We start from the raw sequence: 22,322 nt of genomic DNA on the forward strand, positions 1-22,322 counted from the left end.
CCTAGGCCTCCTCCAGGCCCACCAGAGCTGAGCTGCGCTCCCGCCAGCGGATGGTCCCTGTCCGTGGCTTTCTGTCCTGGGAGCCATTTTCTGTCCCTGAGAATAGGTCCAGCTGTCCCCAGAGGCTTTTCCTCCTTCTCTGGCCTTGAGCACCTGCTCCTCCACAGCTGGGGCACGAGCCATCCCACCCACCACACAGCCATGCCACCTGGTGCTGCCCACTGCTTTTGAAATCACAGACTGACATGGACGGCCTCCTGCCTCCCAAGGACACTGTGGTCCCTGGGTGTTAATGAATCCCAGGCGCGTGGAGGGGCACCAAGTCCAAGTGCGTGTTCAGAGGGCGGCCTCCGCGGGCGGACTTGCTGACGTGCCTGCTCTTGGCTGGACCACAATCACAGGCAGTTCAGCGCCCCGCTTGACCAGTCTCCAGGAGCCCCTCTCCTGGAGCCAGAGGACAGCCCTGGGCAGAAGTGACACACGCTAGTCTCAGCCTCTCACTCCCTATCTAAGGAGGGAGAACCAGGGCCTCTGGGTAGCAGGGCTCCTTTCCTCGATGAGGCTATAGGTCCACCTTGTTAGAGATGTGACTCTGAGGACATCTGCCCTCTGAGAGGACGTGGGAGGTGGCTTATCTCTGGAAGGGGGCAAGCAGAGAGAAGGGCTCCAGGGCATTTGCCCACCTCTGGCCCCTGGATGCTGGGCAGAGGACTCAGGACTGACCATCAGAAAGGCTGTAAAACATCACTGCTGGGTGCCAGGTGCTGTGGCCATTGGCGAAAGACACACCACACCTCCCCAGAGTCACCAACCTGGATGCAGCAGTCAGAAGCTGTGGCGGAAAGCTCTGTGTGGAAGACGGCGGCAAGTAACCATGCCGTTGGGACAGGGGGACAGGGGGGCCTGGAGAGGACAGTAGGCATTGGCGACGGATTAGAGGAAGGGCAGGTGGAGCTCAGGCTGCAGCATGCCGTGTCCATTCACATGGGTAGTGGTGATTGGGCAGCAGCCAGTCGGGAGAGGCAGGCAGTGGGACAGGCCTCCTGGAGACTGCAGAGTGGGCGGCCTCCGTCCAGAACGTCCTGACGCTGCCTCTGCTCAGGGCCTCACTGTTCCAGTTTCCCTCACCTGAGGGCCATGAGGGCCTTCAAGTCAACCCATGAGTCTGTCCCCACACTCGGTGGTCATTTCTTCCTTCTTAGGCGCTGCATGTTCCTTACAAGAGAAAAGGGACAGGAGAGCTGCAGATAGGAACTCAACTCAAACACAGAAGAGACAGCCCCCACTGTCTTCTCTGCTGTGCAGGACGATCCCCAGCTGAGGCCAGCCTGGACAACCTAGTGAGAGCCTGTGTCTCCCAAAATAGAAAGGGTGGTAGAGCATCTGCCTAGCAAGTATGAGGCCCTGGGTTCCATCCCTAATGCCACCAAAGAAAAGCGACTCCCCCAGCCCAGGAGAGAACCCTCAGCTCCTTGGTGTGGCTCCCCTGGACTTCTGAGCTCAATGGTGTCACTGTGCTGCTTTTCCTCATAGTGGATTTACTACGGTGCTGGAGTGGAACCCGGGCCTGTGCACGCCAGGCCAGAGCTCTGCCACCGGGCCCGGCCCTGGCCCCTCTGTGCTGCCCGCTAATCTGCTTTTCCGTGTAGCAGGGCATCGTTCTTGCTTCCCTCTGGGTGGGTACACATGGCCGGTGAGCGCTGGGGAGGAGGTGTGTTCAGGGCCTGGCTGACACCGGGGAAGCCTTCACAGCCCTCCTCACATTTCACCCAGGGTTGTGCAGGGCGCATCTGCACCCTGTGGACTGGCCACCGTGTGCAGGGAGGTACTCTGGATGGCCCTAGAGAGCCTCGACAAGGGACACAGGGATAGAGGGAGACCTCCCAACCCATCCCCTCCCCCTCAGGCTAGCCCTGTCCCACTGCCATCCCCAGCCACCCAGGCAGCCCAGCTCGCCTCTCTTCCACCCTGCCCCGTCTATTCCTGGCCTCCCCTGTTTGTGGAAAGTGCAGCCAGTTGGGCTGGCTTGTCTGAAGGAGAAATTGGGGTCACAGGGGCCACTGAGCGCAGAAGCAGCCAGCCACTAGGTGACCTGTGAGCCCGTGGGAACCACGGGCACCCGGCACATACGCTGTAGTCGCTGTGCTCTGCGAGGGCCTGGTGGCTTCCCTCCGGACAACAGTGTCCTGCAAGTGGCCAGGCCAGCCTGTGGTTGCAGCTCCTTGTCTAGTGTGATAGTGACCAGGGAGGCTGAACCTGCCACTTGCCAGCATGCTGGATGGATCCTCCAAGTCCTGCTTCTTATTTGATCCTTGCAAAAACCCCTGGAGGGAGGATGTACTGCTCCCTCTCACTGGTCGAGGAACAGTGATTCTGGGTCAAGTTTACCCAGGCGCACGTCAAACCCCAGAGCAGCCGCCTTGCCCGTCACCTCCTGCCTGTCTGGGGGCCTTGGTAGTGGGGTGAGGGTGTTGGGAGCAAATGACACAGGAGTGTGCAGCTCATGTCTATACAGTTTAGTGAGGTACAGCTACAGGAAGGTGCGTCTGCTTCCCAAGTGGCAGATTGACAGTTCTGTCATGTGAACAGGTGGTAGCCATCACCACCCAATCAGCCCACCCATGGTGATCAGCACCTCGCCCCTAAGCACAACAGCCATCCTATCTAATGTCCCTACATAAGTTGGTTGGTCTGGTTTTTTTTTTTTTTTTGGTACCAGGGATTGAACCCAGGGGCACTTAACCCCTGAGCCCATCCCCAGCCCTTTTCTGTATTTTATTAGAGACGGGGTCTTGCTGAGTTGCTTAGGGCCTTGTTAAGTTGCTGATGCTAGCTTTGAACTCTTGATCCTCCTGCCTCAGCCTCCTGAGCACTAGGATTACATGCGTGTGCCAAGGCGCCCTCCTGGTTTATCTGTTTTTGAAATTCACATCTTGGAATCACGTTATGGACTCTGTGTAGCCGGCCTTGGTCAACATCTTGTCCGTGAGATTTGTTCGTGTTGGTGAGTCATGGCAGCTTCTTGTTGTCTGTGCCGCAGAGGACTAGAACCTTCCACCGTGTGGCTCTACCACGGATGGCTCATTCTTCTGCTGTGGGCCTGAGGGTGTCTCCTAAGGTCGCATGCCCCTGTGGACATCCCCACACAGGGGTCCGCCAAGAGCGATGCTGGGCTGCAGGGTGAGCTCACATCCCTGGTAGCAGTGCACCCCAGGGCATCCGCCCCTGTCCCTCCTGCTGGCAGGGCTGGGCTCCCACATGCTGCCCGCCTCACCTGCTGGGGCTGGGCTGGCTTGGTCCTGGCTGCCGTCAGTGGGTGTGCAGTCGCCGCACTCTTCCTCACCCCCCTGCCTGACATTGAACACGCTATTCTGCTGCGTGGAGAATGGACCTATTAGAGTCGTGGGTCTTGGCCTGGCTGACCTATAGGCATCTGGCGTCCCCGTCCCTGTCTTTGTCAGATGCACGTCTCTTGTAGTCACTTCTCTGGGCCAAGTTGCCTATCGGGCCCTTCGTGGTGTCGTCTTTAATGGATGCAGCTGAGCTTTGGAGGCTGAGGCAAGAGGATCGCAAGTTCAAAGCCGGGCTTAGCAACTTAGTGAGGGAAGAGAAGGACAGAAAATGGAGAGAGGAAGGGGAAGGGGCCAGACACTGAGGAGTGGAGAGTGGAGAGACAGCCGGAGCAGTCTCAGACCTGTGCTGGGCCTGACATGCTGGGGTCAGCCCTGAAGGGGACCCCGTCTAAGTCAGGCCTTGAAGTGCCAGGAACAGAAGGGTCCAGTTAAACTCAGCCCCAGCTCCAGGGGTGCGAGTGGGATCTGATCCAGGAGCAGGGCCTGACAGGTAGACCAGTGTTCTGCTGGGTACGGAGGTGGAGCCAGCAGTGTGGAGATAATAGCTCAGACTGTTACGTGGGTGGAGCATGCAAGTCAGGACATCGGGCAGAATTGGTGAAGCCATAGTGGGTGAAGCTGTGTACCCTGTTCTGTGGGTCCTAGGAGCCACTGAAGGTTTTAGAGTGAGGCAGGGTAGGGGTGAGTTCAGAATTGCATTTAGGAAACTCCAGTGGCTGTGTGAGATAGGATCAGGAATTGGAGGTGAGGTAAGGCAAGGGGAACCTTTGGCTGAGATGGGGAGGAAGAGGGACACAAGTCTCTTCATTTTAGGGAAACAGGTTCACATCTGTCTGGGGGCAGAGTTTTGAACAAGGTATTGGTGTCACAGGAGGCTGTAGATGGATAGTGGGGTCCCTGGGCCTGCCTCCTCCAGCCCTAATGCTGGACCAGGGCCATGTGCTGGCCTGGTCCCTGGAAAGTGGCAGAGGGCACAGATGCATGTCCCATATCACTCACATCCCATACTCTTGCGCTTTGTGTTTCAGGACCACATCCGTCAAGGAGAGCAGCTTCGTGGAGAAGATGAAGAAAACAGTGAGTCCGAGTCTGGCCCTGGGGGCGTGGCAATGGAGAGCCTGGCTGAGGGCCACCTGCCTGCACAGAGGGCCTGGCTAGCAGGGCAGGTGCCAGGTGCAGCCTGCGTGTCCTCCCGGACCCAGAGCCTGAGGCCACCTGCTCCCGCTGGGATGGTCTGCTCTGTTTTCTGACTGGTGCTTCTTTTGTAGAAGTGGATCCTCCTCGTGTGCAAAGGTCGGGTCTCGGTGTCGCTCTGGCTGACATTGTTCTTATGATGAGGCTTTTTTCTTCTAATTCGGTGGTACCCCCCTCCCCCCCGCAGCCTTTTTTCCTTTTCTTTTAATAGATGTCTGTCTCACCCATCTTTCCTATGGGCTCTTTTCTGGGAACTTCTTACCAGGGTCAGGAAGATGACCCGGCCTGTGAGACGGGGTTGGGAGCAGGTTAGGGGTTTGGCCTGCCATGCTGAAGTGACACAGTCTCCTTTGTGCTTTTGGTGACTTCTGTGTGACGTGAGAGGCCTTCCCTGCCCTGGAGAGGGGAGCTCTGCTGCTTCCAGGGCTGTAGTGGTGGTTTTTCAGTTTGACACTGGGGACTGGTCCAGTGTGAGACAAGGAGGGTGGGCCCAGGCTACTTTGTCATGTAACTGGGTGGCAGAGTCCCTCTCCCCCGCCCCACTCCAATTGAAATGCCACCTTTTTCCTACGCTGAATTCCATGAGTTTGGGTTTGTTTCCGTATTTCCCTGTTGAGGCCCTGGTCGAGCTGTCTGCATTCACATCCTGTGACTGAAGTTTCATGCTTCATGTCACCGGCTTTTTCTGCTTGGGACTGAACCCAGCACCCTCTACACACTGGGCAGTGCTCTGCCACGGAGCCACGCCCCAGCTGTGTCACTACGGTCAGCCCTCTGTGTCCTCAGGTCCCACAGCTGTGGTTTCAATAAACCATAGATCAAAAATATTTGGAAAAAGAATTCTGAACCTGCACATGCTTTATTATCCCTAAACGATCAGTGTGGGCTGTGTAGCATCCACCTCATGGTAGCTGAGGTGACCTAGAGGTGATTTCAAGTTGATGGGCAGGTGCGTAGGTTCTGTGCAAATCCGCTGTCGTGCAAAAGGGATTTGAGCAGCTGTGGATTTGGGTATTCAGCAGGTGGGGTCCTGGAAGCAACCCCTGCAGGTACCGAGAACGCACACACGTACATGGTACCTTCTTTGGTTGCTTTTTAAACATTTTACAGCATTAGAAAGCAGTGCAGTGTGTTATCACTGAGATGGCTCTGGCATATTAAACTGTGACTTTTGCCCTCCTCCATCACAGTGGCCGTGACAGTAGGGTCCATTCCCAGAGTGACAGGACTGGAAGCCTGGGGGGAAGGAGGATGCCCACACGGTCGTGTGGCCTGGAGCGTGGGGGGTCTGGCTCTGGTCCCTCACTGACCAGCATCTGGCCTTCCTAGGGGCGGAACATCATTGTGTTCTATGGCTCCCAGACGGGGACGGCCGAGGAGTTTGCCAACCGCTTATCCAAGGATGCCCACCGCTATGGGATGCGGGGCATGGCCGCAGACCCCGAGGAGTATGATCTGGTGAGTGTGGGTCAAAAGGGCCGGGTTAGCTGGAGGGACAGACAGGATCAGGCTGTTGGAACAGCCCAGAGCTGTTGGTGCTCAGCTGCTGGGGCCGCCAGTGTGGGCTTCACAGGTGCTGGTCTGGTCCCCAGAAGGGACTCAATCCCCAGTGAATTGGGTGTGGCTTAAAAAATTAAAGGGTCTCAGAATTCAGGAGACCTCTGCCCCACCCACCTCCGCCCAAGAGTGTGGATGTGGGAAGCTGGGGGACCAGCAGCTCGGCTCCCGCCCCCAGGCAGCTTCCTCCTGTCTTGGTCAGGGCACAGGGTCATCTGCAAGCACCTCTGGCTGTCCTTGTGCTTCGGCTGTTATCACCAGGAGTGAGGGCATAGGCCAAGGCAAGGACAGGGTACCGCATGCAGGAGGGGCCAGGAGAGCCTGGGGGCTTGGGGAGAGGATGTGGTTTGGGACAGTGGGGCCTCCACAGAGCTCCCCTTGGGACTGGGTTCTGGGAGCCCTCGAGGGGCCCAGCAGCCATCCTGTCCCCTGCCATTGGCTGCTCCCTGCTTCTGGCCGCACTACCCCCCGGGCTCATCTGCTCATCCTCTTCCTGGCTGTCACCACCAGGGCTCTGTACAGCATGGGGGCCCCACCCATTTGTTTGCCTGTTGCTTTGGGAGAGCCCGTGCCAGCCAGCCACCAGCCCAGGATGAGGCAGTGGGCAGGAAAGGGCATCTGACCTGCAGGATGGGGAGGCTGGAGGAAGTCCACCCGGGTTGCCTCACTGCTGTCACACACGGAGTTGTGGCCATGATTACTGAGGGGATGTGCCTGCACCGTTGCCCTCCACTCCCCTGCCTTTGGGGTCTTGATGACACCCGGCTCCAGGCCCCCTTTCATGTTGATCAGAAACCAGCAAGACCCCTCCAGGCTCTGTCCTGGGCCTTCGGGGTGGTGGGCTCTCCCTGGGGAATCTGGTGCCTAGTGCACAGGGAGCTAGGTTCTGGGAGCCCTCGAGGGGCCCAGCAGCCAGCCTGTCCCCTGCCACTGTCCTCACCCCTCATTCTTGCTGTCCCCTTTTTAGAACTGCACCTTCTCCCACCAGGTTGCCATCACTGTCCTGCTCACACGCAGTGGCCCTGGCTGTACCTCCCCCATCCCATAGTCCCCACGTCCTGGCTGGGAGCTGCTGCTGCCCCCTCACCAAAGGCCTGGGCCTGACCCGAGCAGGCTGGTCACGGCGTGGTGGCCCTGTCTCTGCAGGCCGACCTGAGCAGTCTGCCGGAGATCCACAACTCCCTGGTGGTTTTCTGCATGGCCACCTATGGCGAGGGGGACCCCACTGACAACGCCCAGGACTTCTATGACTGGCTGCAGGAGGCAGATGTGGACCTCTCTGGTGTCAAGTACGCGGTGAGTCCACAGAGCCCTGGACCCATGTCGGCATAGACAAGGAAGTCTCCACCCCTCCCCATTCTAGCTCCCAGGAGAGACCAACGGAGCAGGCTGCCCAGGAACGGACCCTCTGCACCTGGAGAGCTTCTCCTCCCATCTCCCAGCCAGCCCCAGGGGACATTAGTTCCTGGACACTAAAGACCAGGAAAGTGTAACAAAATGATCAGGAGTTGGCTGGACAGGGAAAACCATGGCCACCAGCTAGGTCGGCAGGGCACACTGCCCCTTCAAGGCTGGCTGTGGAGAGGGCCCCGGGGGCTGCAGGCCAGAGGCTGCCCAGTACTCCTCATGGTGGTGGGTGTCTGGCAGGTACAGAGGCCCACAGGGCCTGCCTGGTGGCTTGGTCAGGGCCGCAAGGATGCCCCCACGTGAGGTGCCCCTGGGCAGGCCAGGGGCCAGGCCTCAAAGCCTCCCGTCTGCACAGGTGTTTGGCCTTGGGAACAAGACCTATGAGCACTTCAACGCCATGGGCAAATACGTCGACCAGCGACTGGAGCAGCTTGGAGCCCAGCGCATCTTTGAGCTGGGCCTTGGTGATGACGACGGGAAGTGAGTGTCCACCCCGGCCCCCCTGCACTCAGGGCCCCCATCTACACTAGGCCACCCTCCTTGGGCGCTGTGGACCAGGAGCCCAGGGCAGGAGCAGTCCATGGGCCTCCAGGGCAGCACAAGCCCCCGTCAGCGGGAACTCAGGACTCGCCTCCCTGCTGGGGGCGCTGTCACCGTGCCCCATGCCCTGCTCCTGGCCCAGCTCAGACACAAGCCCTGGTGGGCATGGATGTGCTGGGCCTGGGGTTGACGTCACTGGGCGGCCAGGTGACATGAGTCCTCGAGATGTGGGGCCACACTGGAAGACAGGGCCAAGCGGGTCGCCTCCGTCTGGACCCTGGCTCATCCTGTCCTCTCCCCAGCCTGGAGGAGGACTTCATCACGTGGCGGGAACAGTTCTGGCCGGCCGTGTGCGAGTTCTTTGGGGTGGAAGCCACTGGCGAGGAGTCCAGGTGAGCATGGGAACCTCAGATGGGGCCTTGGGGACGTAGCAAGGAGGGGTTGGCAGGTCAGTCACAGGCTAAAGGAGCTTGTGCTTCCCAGGAGGGTGACAGGAGTAGGGCCGGGTCAGCCCTCACAGGGCCTGGGATTTGACTTCAGCAGCTCTGTGCCAGCCCCCTCTGCTTGCCCACCCTGTCCTGTGTGGGTCACTCACCCCATACCAGTCCAGACCCTCCTGTCTGGATGGATCCCCTGGCTCCTGCCCAGCAGCCCCTGACTCTGCCCCTGGCTCTCCTCTCCAGCATCCGCCAGTATGAGCTCGTGGTCCACACGGACATGGACATGGCCAAGGTGTATGTGGGTGAGATGGGCCGTCTGAAGAGTTATGAGAACCAGAAGCCGTAAGTTGAGGGAGGTGGGTGGGACTGATGGCCTTGGAACACCAGCATCAGGTGGCTGTGTATCCTCATAGGGCCTTTCTCCCTAGACCCATGTGATGGGTGGGTGCGGTGGGGGAACCCATGTTTTCACATCCGCGGTGGGAGGGCAGGAGGCCCAGAGCAGAGATGGGCTGTCCAGGAGCCAGGGCCTGCTCCGTGCTGGTGCTGTCATTCAGGGCAGGCCTTGGGAGAGAGGTGCTTACCCAGTTTGTCCTCAGTTTGCTTTGAAATCTTACTATGTAGACACCCTGGTCCCCAACAGTCCTGAAAGGCAGCAAGGTCTGTGCCGTGTCCAGGTTGGACTTTGGCAAAAAGGCTCACTTCCCTATAAGCCACTTCAAGTACCCCTGGTGGTGCCCAAATCCCTGCTGGAGCCCCCAAGTGTCCAGGTACCACTAAGTCAAGAGCGGCGCTGCTGGATGCAGCCCTGTCAGAGCAAACTCCACATCCCAGTGATTCCCCTGCCAGTATTAGGGTCCAGGCATGGGGGTGAGGGGGCTGAGGATGGGGGATTCTGCCTGGGGTTCCATCTCCCGGAGCTGGCTCGAATCCACTCAGTCTGCCCAAGGGGATAAAGCATGAAGGGCCTCGATATTTTAGGAGCCAGCCTCAGTTTCCACATCCAAAAATGGGGACCCTGATCGCATAGCTCTGCCACCTCGCGGGGTTAAGAGTACTGCACCGACTGGGAATGGGGGAAACCTTGACAGTTGGCAAGGTGTCCTCATACCCTTTGAGGCCCAGAGGGTCTTTTGGGGACAGAAAGATTCAGATCACAGACATAGCCAATCGATGAGCTTCTCTTCTCCCCACCCAGCCCCTTTGATGCGAAGAACCCATTCTTGGCTGCTGTCACCACCAACCGGAAACTGAACCAAGGCACTGAGCGACACCTCATGCACCTAGAATTGGATATTTCCGACTCCAAAATCAGGTCTCTGCTGCCTTCACCCCTTCCTGACCCTTCACTCTGGGTTTCCTGACCCGGGCACAGAGTGGCCTCCACTGCCTCCTGAGCCTCGTGTCTCCCTTAAGGTATGAGTCTGGGGACCACGTGGCTGTTTACCCAGCCAACGACTGCACTCTTGTCAACCAGCTTGGGGAGATCCTGGGTGCAGACCTGGACGTTGTCATGTCCTTGAACAACCTTGATGGTGAGTTCTGGAATCAAGGCCTCCTAGGCCAAGCCCTGGGCTTCTGCTTGGCCCTGCATGCCAGGGGCCTAAGGCCCTTCACCCAAGCCTCCACCATTATAAGTTCTGCACACCCCCTGCCCCATTCTGCAGGGAGGAGAGACCGTGTGCTGTAGGGCCTGGCTCTCTCCCTTAGGCTCGTCACTGTCACCAGAGAGAGGGTGGTGTGTCTCAGGCCTGGTGGCAGCAGGAACACTACCCAGCCACCATGTTGGGTGGGGCAGAGTCTGCAAGGCTGAACCCTGGCCTCAGGGTGAGCCTGGGCTGTACTCCTTACTGGTCACTGCAGGGGCTGGAATCAGCACCCCTGGACACCCTTCCAGGTCCCTTCAGTAGAGCTCAGGGTGCCAAGCACTAGCCATGGTGGTTTCCCCAGGATCCCATGGAGCTGTATAGCCCAAGACTTACTGTGAACACACACCAACCTCAGGCGTAGCCCAGCTTGGTCCTGTCCTGTGGTCCATGCTGAGGCTGTCCATGCTCCCTGGTTCCAGAACCAGCCCTCAGCAGAGCAGGAGGAGGGGGGGCTGGTTTCTGGCAAACCTTGCAGAAGCAGGAACTCTGCTTCCCCTGGGGCATCACTTCCCCTGGCCAGACCCCTCCAACAGAGATTTACAGTCCAGCCTGAGGCTTGGCTTTAGGGCCTAGGAGGCCTGGAGAGGGCCAGCCTTGCTTGGACTGCCAGCTGGGCACCTGCTTCCTGCAAAGCAGGTTTGAAGCTTCCGCCCCCCACCATGGGTGACCATTCACCCCAAATTCTGCCTTCCCTTTCCCTAGAGGAGTCCAACAAAAAGCACCCCTTCCCCTGCCCCACCTCCTACCGCACGGCCCTCACGTACTACCTGGACATCACCAACCCTCCACGCACCAACGTGCTGTATGAGCTGGCACAGTATGCCTCGGAGCCCGCCGAGCAGGAACACCTACGCAAGATGGCCTCCTCCTCAGGCGAGGGCAAGGTGAGCCTGCGCCATGCCGCCTCTGCCCAGGGCTGCACCTCCCAGCCCACTTCCCCTTGGCCCCAGCTTTCACCCGCACCGACCCACTCCTACCATTCCTTGGTCTTGGGCAGGAGCTGTACCTGAGCTGGGTGGTAGAGGCCCGGAGGCACATCCTGGCCATCCTACAAGACTACCCGTCCTTGCGGCCCCCCATCGACCACCTGTGTGAGCTGCTGCCTCGGCTCCAGGCCCGCTACTATTCCATCGCCTCGTCCTCCAAGGTGAGGTGGGCTGGAGCCTGGGACTGCCTGCCTCTCCCCAGCCCTGACCCTCAGGGCCAGGAGAGCTGCTGGCAAGGAGACCCTGAGGGGGCATGGGCTAGAGGGGTGGGACAAGGCTTGGTGCCAGGACAGGGGGCCTCCACATTGCTGCCACTCACACTAGCCCTCCCTCCAGGTCCACCCCAATTCTGTGCACATCTGTGCCGTGGCTGTGGAGTATGAGACCAAGTCCGGCCGTGTCAACAAAGGTGTGGCCACCAGCTGGCTTCGGGCCAAAGAGCCTGCTGGGGAGAATGGCCGCCGGGCCCTGGTGCCCATGTTCGTGCGCAAGTCCCAGTTCCGCCTGCCCTTCAAGCCCACCACGCCTGTCATCATGGTGGGCCCTGGCACCGGGGTTGCCCCCTTCATCGGCTTCATCCAGGAGCGGGCCTGGCTGCGGCAGCAGGGTAAGCAGACGGATGGGATGGGGTGGAACAAGGAGCTGCAGGGAGCCCCCTCACCCTGGCCGCCTCTGCCCAGGCAAGGAAGTGGGGGAGACACTGCTATACTACGGCTGCCGCCGGGCGGATGAAGACTACCTGTACCGCGAGGAGCTGGCCCAGTTCCACAAGGATGGCACCCTCACCCAGCTCAACGTGGCCTTCTCCCGGGAGCAGGCCCACAAGGTGAGGGGTGGGCAGTTTGGTGGGAGCTGGGCAGGGTACGGCCACCCAACAAGGAGGTGGCTGGGGCACCCTGGCCCTCACAAGCCGCCCACCTGCCTGCAGGTCTACGTGCAGCACTTGCTGAAGAGGGACGCGGAGCACCTATGGGAGCTGATCCACAATGGGGGCGCCCACATCTACGTCTGTGGGTGAGTAGGGGAGGGGAGCTGAGGCCCTGTCCATTCCCAGGTGGTGCCTGCCCAGCCTTCACTGCCACCTCCTTCCTCCCAGGGACGCTCGGAACATGGCCAGGGACGTACAGAATACCTTCTGTGACATTGTGGCTGAGCTCGGGGCCATGGAGCATGCCCAGGCTGTGGACTACATCAAAAAGCTGATGACCAAGGGTCGCTACTCCCTGGACGTGTGGAGCTAGGCGGTCCCTGCCCCTCACACCCACAGACTGTCCCCATGACCATGTTCCTCACTCCCTCTGCCAGCCGCCTGGTGGTCTCTGCCTGGCCTTGCCACTGGAGGCAGGTCCACAGACTGGGGCAGGCCAGGCCTGTGAGGTAGCCCAACCCCAGGGCACATGGCAAGGGGGACGGGGTCCCACACTTGGTGACACCCCAGGCCCTCCGCAGCTGTACAGAAGGGGCCCTTCTCTCAGCTAGTGGCCCCCACATGATTTTGAATGAGTGTAAATAATTTTAAATAACTTCTGGCCCTTGGAATAAAGTTCTGTTTTCTGTATTTGCCTGATATTGCTTGAGCAGCCCTGGGGTGTCCCCTGGGCCTACACAGAGACCCCAGATACAGCAGGAGCCCAGCCTCCCTATGGGAGAATATATCCATCAGGCCGCCTCTGCCTCGCTCCCTTTATTGAGGCCCTGACGCCCAGCTCCCGCAGCTGGGGCCCAGGTCGTCCTCAGGGCCCACAGAGCCCACGAAGCCCAGGAGAGCAGAAGGCACCACACACGCACAGGGGTGCCTCCCACCCTTCTGCCACACACGGGTCAGAGGCCCCTCTGGGGCCAGCAGGTGGAGGCCCTGCTCACTCCTTCTTGCTCCTGCGCTGCTGGCTGTGGAACTTCTGGTGCACAACCCGAAGGGTGGTGAAGAAATTGCCCAGGAAGAGGAGGAGGAAGGGGAGGCCGCACATGAGCACCTGCAGGGGACCAGAGTCAGCTCGAGAGCCTGCGTGGCTGGGCCCTCCCAGCTGTCCCCTGGACCCTGCTCACCTGCCACTCCTTGCATTGTGGGTCTCGAGCCAGGTTAAACAAGGTCAGCGCATTGAAAAGCTGCCAGAACTGAGAGGAAAAGCTAGCTGGACTCAGCAAACCCAGGGCTGCCAGAGCGGGGATGACTCGGGCAGCTGGGGACACCCGTGCCACTTACATGTCCGAAGAAAAGAAAAGGCAGCAGGAAGGTGAGGCCCCGCCACATCCAGGACTGGAAGCCCTCTGCAGGGAGAAGGGCCAGGGCAAAAGAACCAGGGACACCATTGAGGCCAGGAGCAGAAGGAAGGGGAAATTCCTGCCCCCATCCCCACCCCCACCCCCGTACCCACAAGGCTGCAGAGCAGGGCCTAGCCGACTCACCCACGGTGAGGTCCATGGTGTGCCGCTCGCCCAGGGCCCGCAGGCGATACAGGCAGCCGCTCTGGTAGTAATACTGAAGGAACTGCACGAAGCCTGGGGAGAGCGGGCTTCAGAACTGGGCAGCAGGGGGGGTCTTCCTGCCCCTCCCGCGCATGCACACCTCCTGAGCTCGGGAAGCCCCGAGACACTCACTCTGGTACATGGAGAAAGACAGGAACTGGTTCCGGAACTTCTGGTACATGAGACCATCGGGCCTAAGGGGAAAGCAGAAGGCAGGCAGTGAGGGAGCCCAGGGTGCCATCTCTGGCCCTGTCCCAGCTCCCACCAGAACCAGGCCACTCACCACGTCAGCATGACGCCCGACAGAAACGTGGACACGTAGTGATGGATCACCCACCAGCCTTTGATCCTGTAGGGGGAAGCCACTGTCTTTCCTGTCCCTGTCCCTGCCTCCCACCCCAGGGCAGCCCTTGAGAACCAGGCCCTCCCCTGCACACCGGGAGCCGTTGTTGATGAGGATGCTCTCACGGATGGTCAGCGTGCAGTAGTACCAGACCAGCAGGAAGTTGAAGGCCGCATCTGTCACCCTGGGGAGGAGAGGGAAGGGAAGGGTAGGAGGGTTGGTATCAGAGCCCAGGAGGGTGCGAGGTTGCACCCAGGTGGCAGAACACCCACCTGGAGTTGAGCAGGAAACGGCAGGTGAAGGAGATGAGGATGAGGATGATGGTGAGGTAGAGCTTGAACTTCTCGTACTCGTCTTTGTAGGCAAACCTGGGGACACACACGTGTGGGGGTCCCCCATGCAGTGACCCAAGGAGGGCACAGGCAGGCACCAGAGAAACCTGGAATCCCGAGGCTGAGCCAAGGGCAGTCAGGGCAAGGGAACCCAGGCAAGACCAGCCCACTAGCCACATACTTGGCCTGCTTGCTCAAGAGTGTCACGTTGACATTCCCCAGAACCAGGCTCAGGTACAACCTAGAGAGAAGGAGAGGGGTTGAGAGGCCTTGGCCCTGGGTCCCCTCCACCCAGCTGTCTTCTCCATAACCCTGCATTAAGAGTCCTACCCTTGGGGTGCTGTAGGCCACCTCCACTTGGAGCCCAGCCTGCTCCGGAATCCTGACCTGGAGTACACCAATGTCCCCAGTCTGCCACGTCCTGTCCACGGCCTCCCAGCCTTGAGGCCTCAAGAAGCCTGGCTCTCCCACCCAGACCCCATATCCCCAATCACTCCTCAGTTCTGGGTGGTGGATCTGCTATCTGTATGAAGTCAACTCTTGTCACTGCCACAAGCTCCTTGCTATCTGGACCCCAGGAACCTCAGCTCTGAGTCCACTCAGGCCCTCACCATGACCATACCTGTCCTCCCAGCCCACGACAGCCTCCCTCAGAAACTCCAGCCTCTGTTTGTACTGTCCCCCAAAAGCTCTGATTCCCATTGGTTTCCTTACACCACAAGGACCCCTCCCTCCCTGAGGGCCCCGCATTCTAGTGAGTCCTTGTCCAGGCCAGGAGTCCACATGCCCTCCTTCACCGTGCAGCCACTTCCCAGCCACCCCCCTGAACCACAGCCTCCCTGTATTTCCATCACCTCCCTATGAGGTTCATCTGTCCTCTGCTGAGTAGCTCCCAGGCGGGACAGCAGAGCAGCTGCCCTAACAGGGCTCCTGCTCCGGCTCAGACCCTGTGGACCTCCCCATGAAGGGACTTGCCTAAGGCTGCAAAAGAGCTTACTGGGGGGACTCTGACCACACCAGAGAAAAGCCTCCAGCCCCGGCTGCTCCCTCAACCAGCTCCCAGCCTCTTGCAAACGGCCAGCCACTGCCAGCCACCTGCACAACTCTGTGCCTCTGCATCCTGCACCAGCAAGGCCCACACGCACCCTTCTCTCTCCAGGCGCCTCCTCTGTCACTACCTGCCCCTGCCCATGGACGTGCCCAGCTCTTTCCAACCTAGAGAGTAACAGGTGTGCCCAAGGCAAAGCCTCCCAGACACCCTCCTGACTTCTAGTTGATACTTTCGAGTGACTACTCTCCTTCCACACAGCCATGCCAGCTCCCTCTTCAGCTCTCCCACCAGCTCCAAGATCAGTTCCCACCCCTCCCTGCCACCAGCTGGCTCTCCAAGGTCCTCTCCAAGCACTTCCCTCCCTCCCTTCCTCAGCCCACTAACCTGCTTCCCTGCCTTCCAGAAACCTCCCCCCATGCCTTCAGCCTTCAGTCTCCTGGGGAGATCTGGCTCAGAGTCTTACACTGGCACCCCTGGACTCCACCCTCTCACCCAGACCCCAAACCCTGGCCACTTCATTTTGTTCCCGGCCTCTACAGTCATCCACTGTTACCTCTCATCCTTGAAGACAGCTCAGCATCCCCCAGACACGGAAGCTTTCTCTGACTGCCTGGGCCGGTTAGGTGACCCTTACCATACTCCTACACCAGGTCCTTCCCCCACAAAGGGCCCATCACAGTGTGGGGACTGTGCTGGCTATGGCTGACTGAATGACCAAGAAGAGGTGGCATCTGGCCTCAGCCCCTCCCTCCCAGGAGTGGCAGCAGCTGGGGCTGGCCTGGGCTCACCCGTTCTTCTTGGGCAAATAGGCCTCCATGTCAAAGAAGAGGCCCTGGCGCTCCTTCATCTGGTTCTCCAGCTCCTGTGCGGCCTCCACGGCCTCTGACGGAAGGGTGGGTTTGCATCTGCAGGTGGAGCCAGAGTCAGCAGGGGCAAGCAGGCGCCATGCCCACCCCAGAGGGGCAGAAGGGGCAGTGAGGCCCAGAGAGGGGACAGACTGTGCTGTCCCCTGGGGGGCAGCACCAGCCCCCATGCCCCGCTGGCAGGTGCCCACCTCTTCAGGACGAGGGCCAGTTCCTGTAGCCGCTTCTTCTGCCGGGCGATGGAGCTGGTGCAGTTGTTCTGCAGCTTGGTCAGCTCCTCCAGCTTCAGGCGGTACAGCCGGTGAGTCTCCTGGGGCCAAAGGGACAAGGTGCAGGCTAGCTGGGACACATGGGCTCACTGTCTCCACCAGGGACCCGCCTGCGCTCTCCCAAGGCACTCGCCCCTCAAGGTTTTCCTGGTCGCAGGACATCTTCCTGTGGTCCCCACCTCTCCACAGGCTCTCTGTCCTGAGTCTGGTTTCTAAGGTCACACAGGTCCACCTTCTGGACCAAGTGGGTGGCTTCAGGCCCTCTCAGTCCCTCCTGCCTACCCAACCTGCAAGGATGGGAAGTGTGTGTGTGTTGGGCAGGGGTGGGGGGGGACAGTGGTCAGGCATCCACAGTGCCTTCTGGTAGGGCATTTTGGATGCTTTCTCCCAGGTTAAAGGTCATCAGGCTTCAGCCTTGCACCTCCTGCCTTGAGGCCAGTCCCCTCCCCTGCCCCAGCACCTTTGGCCTGAGGCTTCTCTTAGCACTTTGCCCTGGTGGGTGAATCTCAAGAAGGCGCAGTCTAGAGATTGGGCAAGAGGCAGTGTGGGGACAGCAAGTGGCTGAGGCCAGCGGAGGCAGCCAGGCCGGGAGACGTCTGCTCAGGACTCCAGGGAGAACACTGGTGGCAGCTGGCAGGGCTGCTCTGGGGGCAGCCATAGAGACCGGCAAAGGCAGAAATCAGGCCAGGAGAGGCAAAGGTCTAACCAACTCGGTCTGTGGGCCACCACACCCCCCTCAGACCCAGATATGTGCAGGCACAGTCACCCTCTCCTTCCTGGTCAAAGCCAGCAACCTCCTGCTGCCTGGGTCCCAGGACAGCCGGCCACATACAAACTCCAACCAGACAACTGCTCCTGCAGCTTCCCAATGGCTTCAGAGTCTCCAATCCCCACCAGAGCCAGGAGGTCCCTGCAGGGTATGGTCCCACCCACTGCTCCCCTCACTTTCCCAAGCAGCCACACAGGCCCACAGGGCTTGTCAGCCCTGCTCTCCCTTCCCCTATTAGATGCTGGCCCACCTGGGACAGCCCCCCCACCCTGGCCACGGACTTCATCTAAACACCACTCCCCCATGGCACTCTGACAGGAGATGCCGAGGGTGGGAAAGGGATGTTTGTGGAGTGACAGATCCAAAATACGGGCCGGCTGGCTCGGACTCGGGCAGCTGCTCTCCTGGGAGAGGATGGGATCCAGGTCCAAATGCAAAGGGCGGGGACGGATCCGGGGTCGCGTCTCTTTCCATGCCCTCACTGGAGGTCGAAGTCACCCAGCACAGTGGGGTCCCAGCCAAAGCACAGTGGACTGTAACCGGACACTTGGGAGGGGCCATCTGGGGAGACTGGGACCCGAGGCCTCGCCACCCTCGGGAGCAAAGCCAGGCTCCAGACCCCCGACCCCAATCTCCCGCCTGCCTGACCCAGTGCTGCCCGACCCTTGACCTCAGCCAGAGAGAGGTGGCTCAGAATCAATGGGTGGCGGGAGTGGAGCCTACCTGAATGCTCTGGAAGTCCTGCTGCAGATCTTCCCAGTCCCGCAGGCAGTCGCCCAGCGGGTCCGAGGGCTGGGGCTGCATGGCTGCCGCTCCGCGGGCCGCAGGAGCAGCGAGTTGAGGACTGCGCCGCAACCCGGGCCGGCCCAAGGCGCCTCCACCTCCGCCCCCGTCCGCTTCCGGGCTCGCGCCGCCACCGCCACCAATGGAGAAAGACCTGGCGCGGGCCCCGCGCTGGCCCCGCCCCCAACAACAGCCAATCACGATAAGGGGCGGGGCCACGCACTGGAAGGGCGTCTCGCCCGAGGACTCTAGGCCAGCTTGGTGGCTAAGGTGGCTGCGGCCCCTGGCCGGGGTTCCACTTGCCGTGCCAACTGCATGCCGTGGTGCTTCCTGCAGTGCCCCAGCCCGCGGTGCTGGGAGCAAACGAAGACCCAGAGAGGTGACACCGACCTTAAACACTTTTCGTCTTTGGGAAACGGCGCCTCTTGGTGGAAGGGATTCCCAGAGTCTTCTCTTGCTAGGATTTTTTGTCACCTCCTTTCTGCCTCCAGGCTCACCTCCACTGCCCTTCACATAGCCACTAGCTGCCCTTCCTAAAGCACAAGCCTAATTCCCCACCCTGTCCCTGCCTCGCAGGAGGTCCCTTGCCAGACAGCAAGCTTTACAGCCATCCCAGGCTTAGTCCACCCCAGACTGACAGAGGGTGCTGCCTGAAAAGCTCTTCCCCCTCTGGCAAAGCCCACTCCTCCTTGAAGGCACTTCCCACATCTGGGCACCTCCAGCCCACTCTGGAGAGTCCTAGGAGGCCTTGGGCATGTTTGCTGAATGAACTTAGGGAAGCCCCTGCATTGATGGGCATCCTGAATGCCCCACCCGTCCCCTGGTCCCCTGTACGTGCCCTCTCGTAATCCTCAGGTCGTTCTGTGGTTGCTTGCAGCAAGTGCACTGGGAAAACACCTCCCTTTAAGATCTGAGGAATTTCTAGGAACTTAGGTGCAGGGGCTTCGGGGTAGAAGTCTTTCCCGTGAACAGCAATGAGTGGGGGTGGGTACAGAGAAAGGCCATTAGTGCCAAGTGATAGACAGGGGTTGGGAGGGTCATAGCACTGGGCCTGGGCATGAGGCAAAGGGCCAAGGCTAGGCCTGGCATCTCTGGGGATGGGAGAATCCCCACCTATTTTCTTTTTTGTTATTGTTGTTGCTGGGGGGTTAAACCCAGGCCCTTGTGCATGGGAGGCAAGCCCTCTACCTGCTGAGCTCTACCCCAGCCCAAATCCCCATCAGTGGCTGGCTATTGTGACACCCTGTGGACCAACACCGAGCACCTCCCAGGAAAGCTCTGAATGATCCAAGTCACAGGGTGTGTATGGCAGCCCCTTAGGTGGCCAGAGGAAACTCTAGGAGGACATCGGGGTGTTCCAAGGCACCCAGGGATATGGGCTAAGCTTAGCAGATGCGCCTCCACAGTGAGTGAACAGGAGCCTGAAAGAACCGGTGCACAAGTCCGAGTGAGGCTGCAGGCAGCACAGGCCTTTTCTTTCCACACCAACCTGGGTACACATGCTTGCCCTCTGCCCACAAAGGTCCCAAGAAAGGTTCTTCAGCGCCCATCTCTGGGCCTCAGAGATTAGTATGGTGGATTGAAGATGTCTGTGACAGTGTCTCCAAGGACAATCTTCTCCCACTCCGACAGCTGAGTCACCAATCCCCAATTTGGACGCATGTTATTTTTGCACTTCTTGACATAGGCCCAGGACCTCTGTGAACAGAGAGAAAGGAGACGTCAGGACTGGTCATGGGCCCTGGATCAGATCCAACTCGGGAGAGATAGGAAGCACTTGCCCAGGGGCACACAACATGGTTTAAGAGCTAGATACCGCAGCAGCCTGTGATGGCTCCGTAGGGCAAGCAGTGGAGGGAGCTGGCCGCACCTTGGGCAAGCCTCTTGGCACTTCTGAATAGAGGGACAAATCATTCCTTTTTCAGATAGCTGCTGTGAATGCTGGGACAACACATGGGAACCTTCCACCAAGTGGGGTGAACACAACACACCCAAACCTGGTGCAGAGAGGCTCAACAAAGGTTTGCATTGTCACTGGATGTGTTCCTAGAAAGGGGAGGAGGACGGGGTCAAATTCTCTGAAGAAGGAAGATTAAAGTTGCCTTCCTTCAGGGTTAGAAAGAAGGCGGAGCTGGTATCCATCCGGATTGAGGACAGGGGAAAAGCAAAGGGGGAAATGGTGAAACTAAGAAGACTGCTTAAACCTAATAAAGACCATTTATGAAAATCACCCTTGCTAACATCGCACTCAATGGAGAAAGATGGAGAGGTTTTCCCGAGAGGAGCACTTAGAGGAACAAGGCACGGGGCCACTTTCACCCCTTCTGTTAGAACTGCAAGGAGCTGTCAGAGCAATTAGGCAAGAAAAGACACCCAAATTGGAAAGAAAAAAGATTATCTCCATTGTTGAGCGCCACAGCTGAGTCAGGATGATGCATGGCATATTGCCAGAAGGGAGTGGTTGAGAGGTAACCAGGGAGCCATTGAGATAATGATGGTTATGTTAAGCTGTGTATTCAATTGTATATTTGACCTTTACTGGCTGGGCAATAGGGAGGCTCTTGCTGCACTTTGGAGTTCCCTTGGTGTTCTCTTGGGGTTCCGAGGGAGAGTGCACGCTGACCCTGGTGGAGGGTGAGAGTGTTCCCGGGGAGTGTGTGTGGAGTGCTGGTAGAGTTCGGCAATAAAGAATTGCTGTTTTGAACCTACAAGTGCTTCGTGGCATCTCAGTTATTTGTGCCCAGCCAGACTGCGGCACTCCTTGTGAAGATGACATTAATCTCATGTAGAAATTTCTAAAATCTTACACATCCAGAGCAAATGCATCCAGCAAAGTTACAGGATAACAAAATTAGCACATCAGTTTGTTAAATTTCTACAAACCAACAATGAACAATTAAAAAAAAATTAACAGGGCTGGGGATGTGGCTCAAGCGGTAGCGCGCTCGCCTGGCATGCGTGCGGCCCGGGTTCAATCCTCAGCACCACATACAAACAAAGATGTTGTGTCTGCCGAGAACTAAAAAATAAATATTAAAAATTCTCTCTCTCTCTCCTCTCTCACTCTCTTTAAAAAAAAAATTAACAATTCCATTTACAATAGCATCAAAAAGACTAAAACATTTAACCAAAGAGGTGAGAGACATACCAAAAACTACAAAAAGCATTGTAGAAGGAAATTGAAGATGATACAATTAAATGGCAACATATCCAATGTTATAGAAAACTTACTATGGTCCAGATGTCCATACTGCCTAAATAACCCACAGATATAAGAATCTTTATTAAATCCCAATGGCATATTTTGTAGAAATAGAAAAATCTTAAAATTCCCCAAATTAAAAAAAAAAAAAAACTTGTACAAAGAACCCAGTGTCCCATACATGCTAGGCAAGTGCTCAACACTGGGTTCAATCCTCAGTACCACATAAAAATGAATAAAATAAAGGTACTGTGTCTTTTTTCAACTAAAAATACTATTTTAAAAAGATACCTTTCAATTGTGGTAAATTATACAGAACTTAAAGTTCACCATTTTAACCACCTTTAGGGCTATACAGTTCCATGGCGCTGAGTATGTTCATATTACTGTGTAACTGTCACCCGCTCCATCTCTAGAACATCTTCATTTTCCCAAACTGATCCTCTGACCCCATTAAACATCGACTCCCCATCCCACTTGTTCCCTGGGTACATCCGTGTCAACTGCTATTCACCTGTCTGATTTTGATACTCTAGGTACCGCACACCAGGGGGAATCCTAGGTACTAGTCCTTTAATGACTGGCCTGCCTTATGGAGCAGTGTCCTCCAGGCCCACCCATACTGTGGCACGCAGCAGAATTCTCTTCCTTTGCAAGGCTGACTCTTTCCTATATGGAGATGTCACATTTTGTGTTTCCTTTTATTTGTCCACAGACATTTGTGTCATTTCCACCTTTCAGCTATTGTGAACAGTCCTGCTGTGAACATGGGTGTGCACATATCTGAGTCCCTGTCTTCTGCTCTCTGACGTACATGCCTTGAAGTAGACTTACCGGACAGCCAAGGCATTCTAGGCTGCAACTTCCTGAAGAGCACGTTGGGTCAATACTCAAAACCATGGTTATTCTTTACCCCTGCCCTTCCCCCAAACACACATGGGAAGTTTTCAGCTCCCACCCAAACCCTCTGAGACCATGGACAGGCAAGGATCCCCTCCCCAGGGCAGGCCCCCAAGCGAGCCCTACCTGGGAGTCAAATGCCCAAATCTCCGTGGGTCTGCCTTAACAGTGCCCTCCTTCCTTCCCACCCCGGTGAGGAAGATTGACTTGGGTGCCCA

At 58.1% G+C, this 22,322-nt stretch overlaps 3 protein-coding genes across 10 annotated transcripts in view; 1 reads left to right on the forward strand and 2 right to left on the reverse strand.

The window, feature by feature from the left end:
* The window catches only part of Por (cytochrome p450 oxidoreductase), a 56,805-nt gene extending 44,156 nt beyond the window's left edge, over positions 1-12,649 (forward strand). For all 7 annotated transcript variants that reach the window (XM_026396863.2, XM_026396860.2, XM_077802321.1 and 4 more), the window contains 14 exons: positions 4,382-4,430; positions 5,877-6,005; positions 7,251-7,400; positions 7,867-7,991; positions 8,354-8,443; positions 8,735-8,833; positions 9,690-9,806; positions 9,908-10,026; positions 10,843-11,024; positions 11,138-11,287; positions 11,463-11,733; positions 11,807-11,952; positions 12,055-12,140; positions 12,223-12,649. In XM_026396863.2, coding sequence (XP_026252648.1) covers positions 4,382-4,430; positions 5,877-6,005; positions 7,251-7,400; positions 7,867-7,991; positions 8,354-8,443; positions 8,735-8,833; positions 9,690-9,806; positions 9,908-10,026; positions 10,843-11,024; positions 11,138-11,287; positions 11,463-11,733; positions 11,807-11,952; positions 12,055-12,140; positions 12,223-12,367 — 1,858 coding nt within the window. In that variant the 3' untranslated portion in view covers positions 12,368-12,649. The remainder of the gene's footprint in view (positions 1-4,381; positions 4,431-5,876; positions 6,006-7,250; positions 7,401-7,866; positions 7,992-8,353; positions 8,444-8,734; positions 8,834-9,689; positions 9,807-9,907; positions 10,027-10,842; positions 11,025-11,137; positions 11,288-11,462; positions 11,734-11,806; positions 11,953-12,054; positions 12,141-12,222) is intronic.
* A 61-nt stretch (positions 12,650-12,710) lies between these two features.
* On the reverse strand, positions 12,711-18,115 carry Tmem120a (transmembrane protein 120A). Its single transcript, XM_026396864.2, has 12 exons — positions 17,943-18,115; positions 16,373-16,491; positions 16,107-16,223; positions 14,449-14,508; positions 14,208-14,303; positions 14,030-14,119; positions 13,876-13,941; positions 13,725-13,786; positions 13,533-13,625; positions 13,330-13,394; positions 13,173-13,241; positions 12,711-13,099 (listed from the first exon to the last, which is right to left on the reverse strand). Exons 1-12 carry the CDS (start codon positions 18,021-18,023, stop codon positions 12,986-12,988), a joined length of 1,032 nt encoding a protein of 343 aa, XP_026252649.1. The 5' UTR covers positions 18,024-18,115; the 3' UTR covers positions 12,711-12,985.
* A 1,378-nt stretch (positions 18,116-19,493) lies between these two features.
* Styxl1 (serine/threonine/tyrosine interacting like 1) overlaps positions 19,494-22,322 on the reverse strand; it is a 50,208-nt gene continuing 47,379 nt past the window's right edge. For both annotated transcript variants that reach the window (XM_077802372.1, XM_026396877.2), the window contains one exon: positions 19,494-19,700. In XM_077802372.1, coding sequence (XP_077658498.1) covers positions 19,569-19,700 — 132 coding nt within the window. In that variant the 3' untranslated portion in view covers positions 19,494-19,568. The remainder of the gene's footprint in view (positions 19,701-22,322) is intronic.

Source organism: Urocitellus parryii, chromosome 9 (genome assembly GCF_045843805.1).
Source record: "Urocitellus parryii isolate mUroPar1 chromosome 9, mUroPar1.hap1, whole genome shotgun sequence".
NCBI lineage: Eukaryota > Metazoa > Chordata > Mammalia > Rodentia > Sciuridae > Urocitellus > Urocitellus parryii.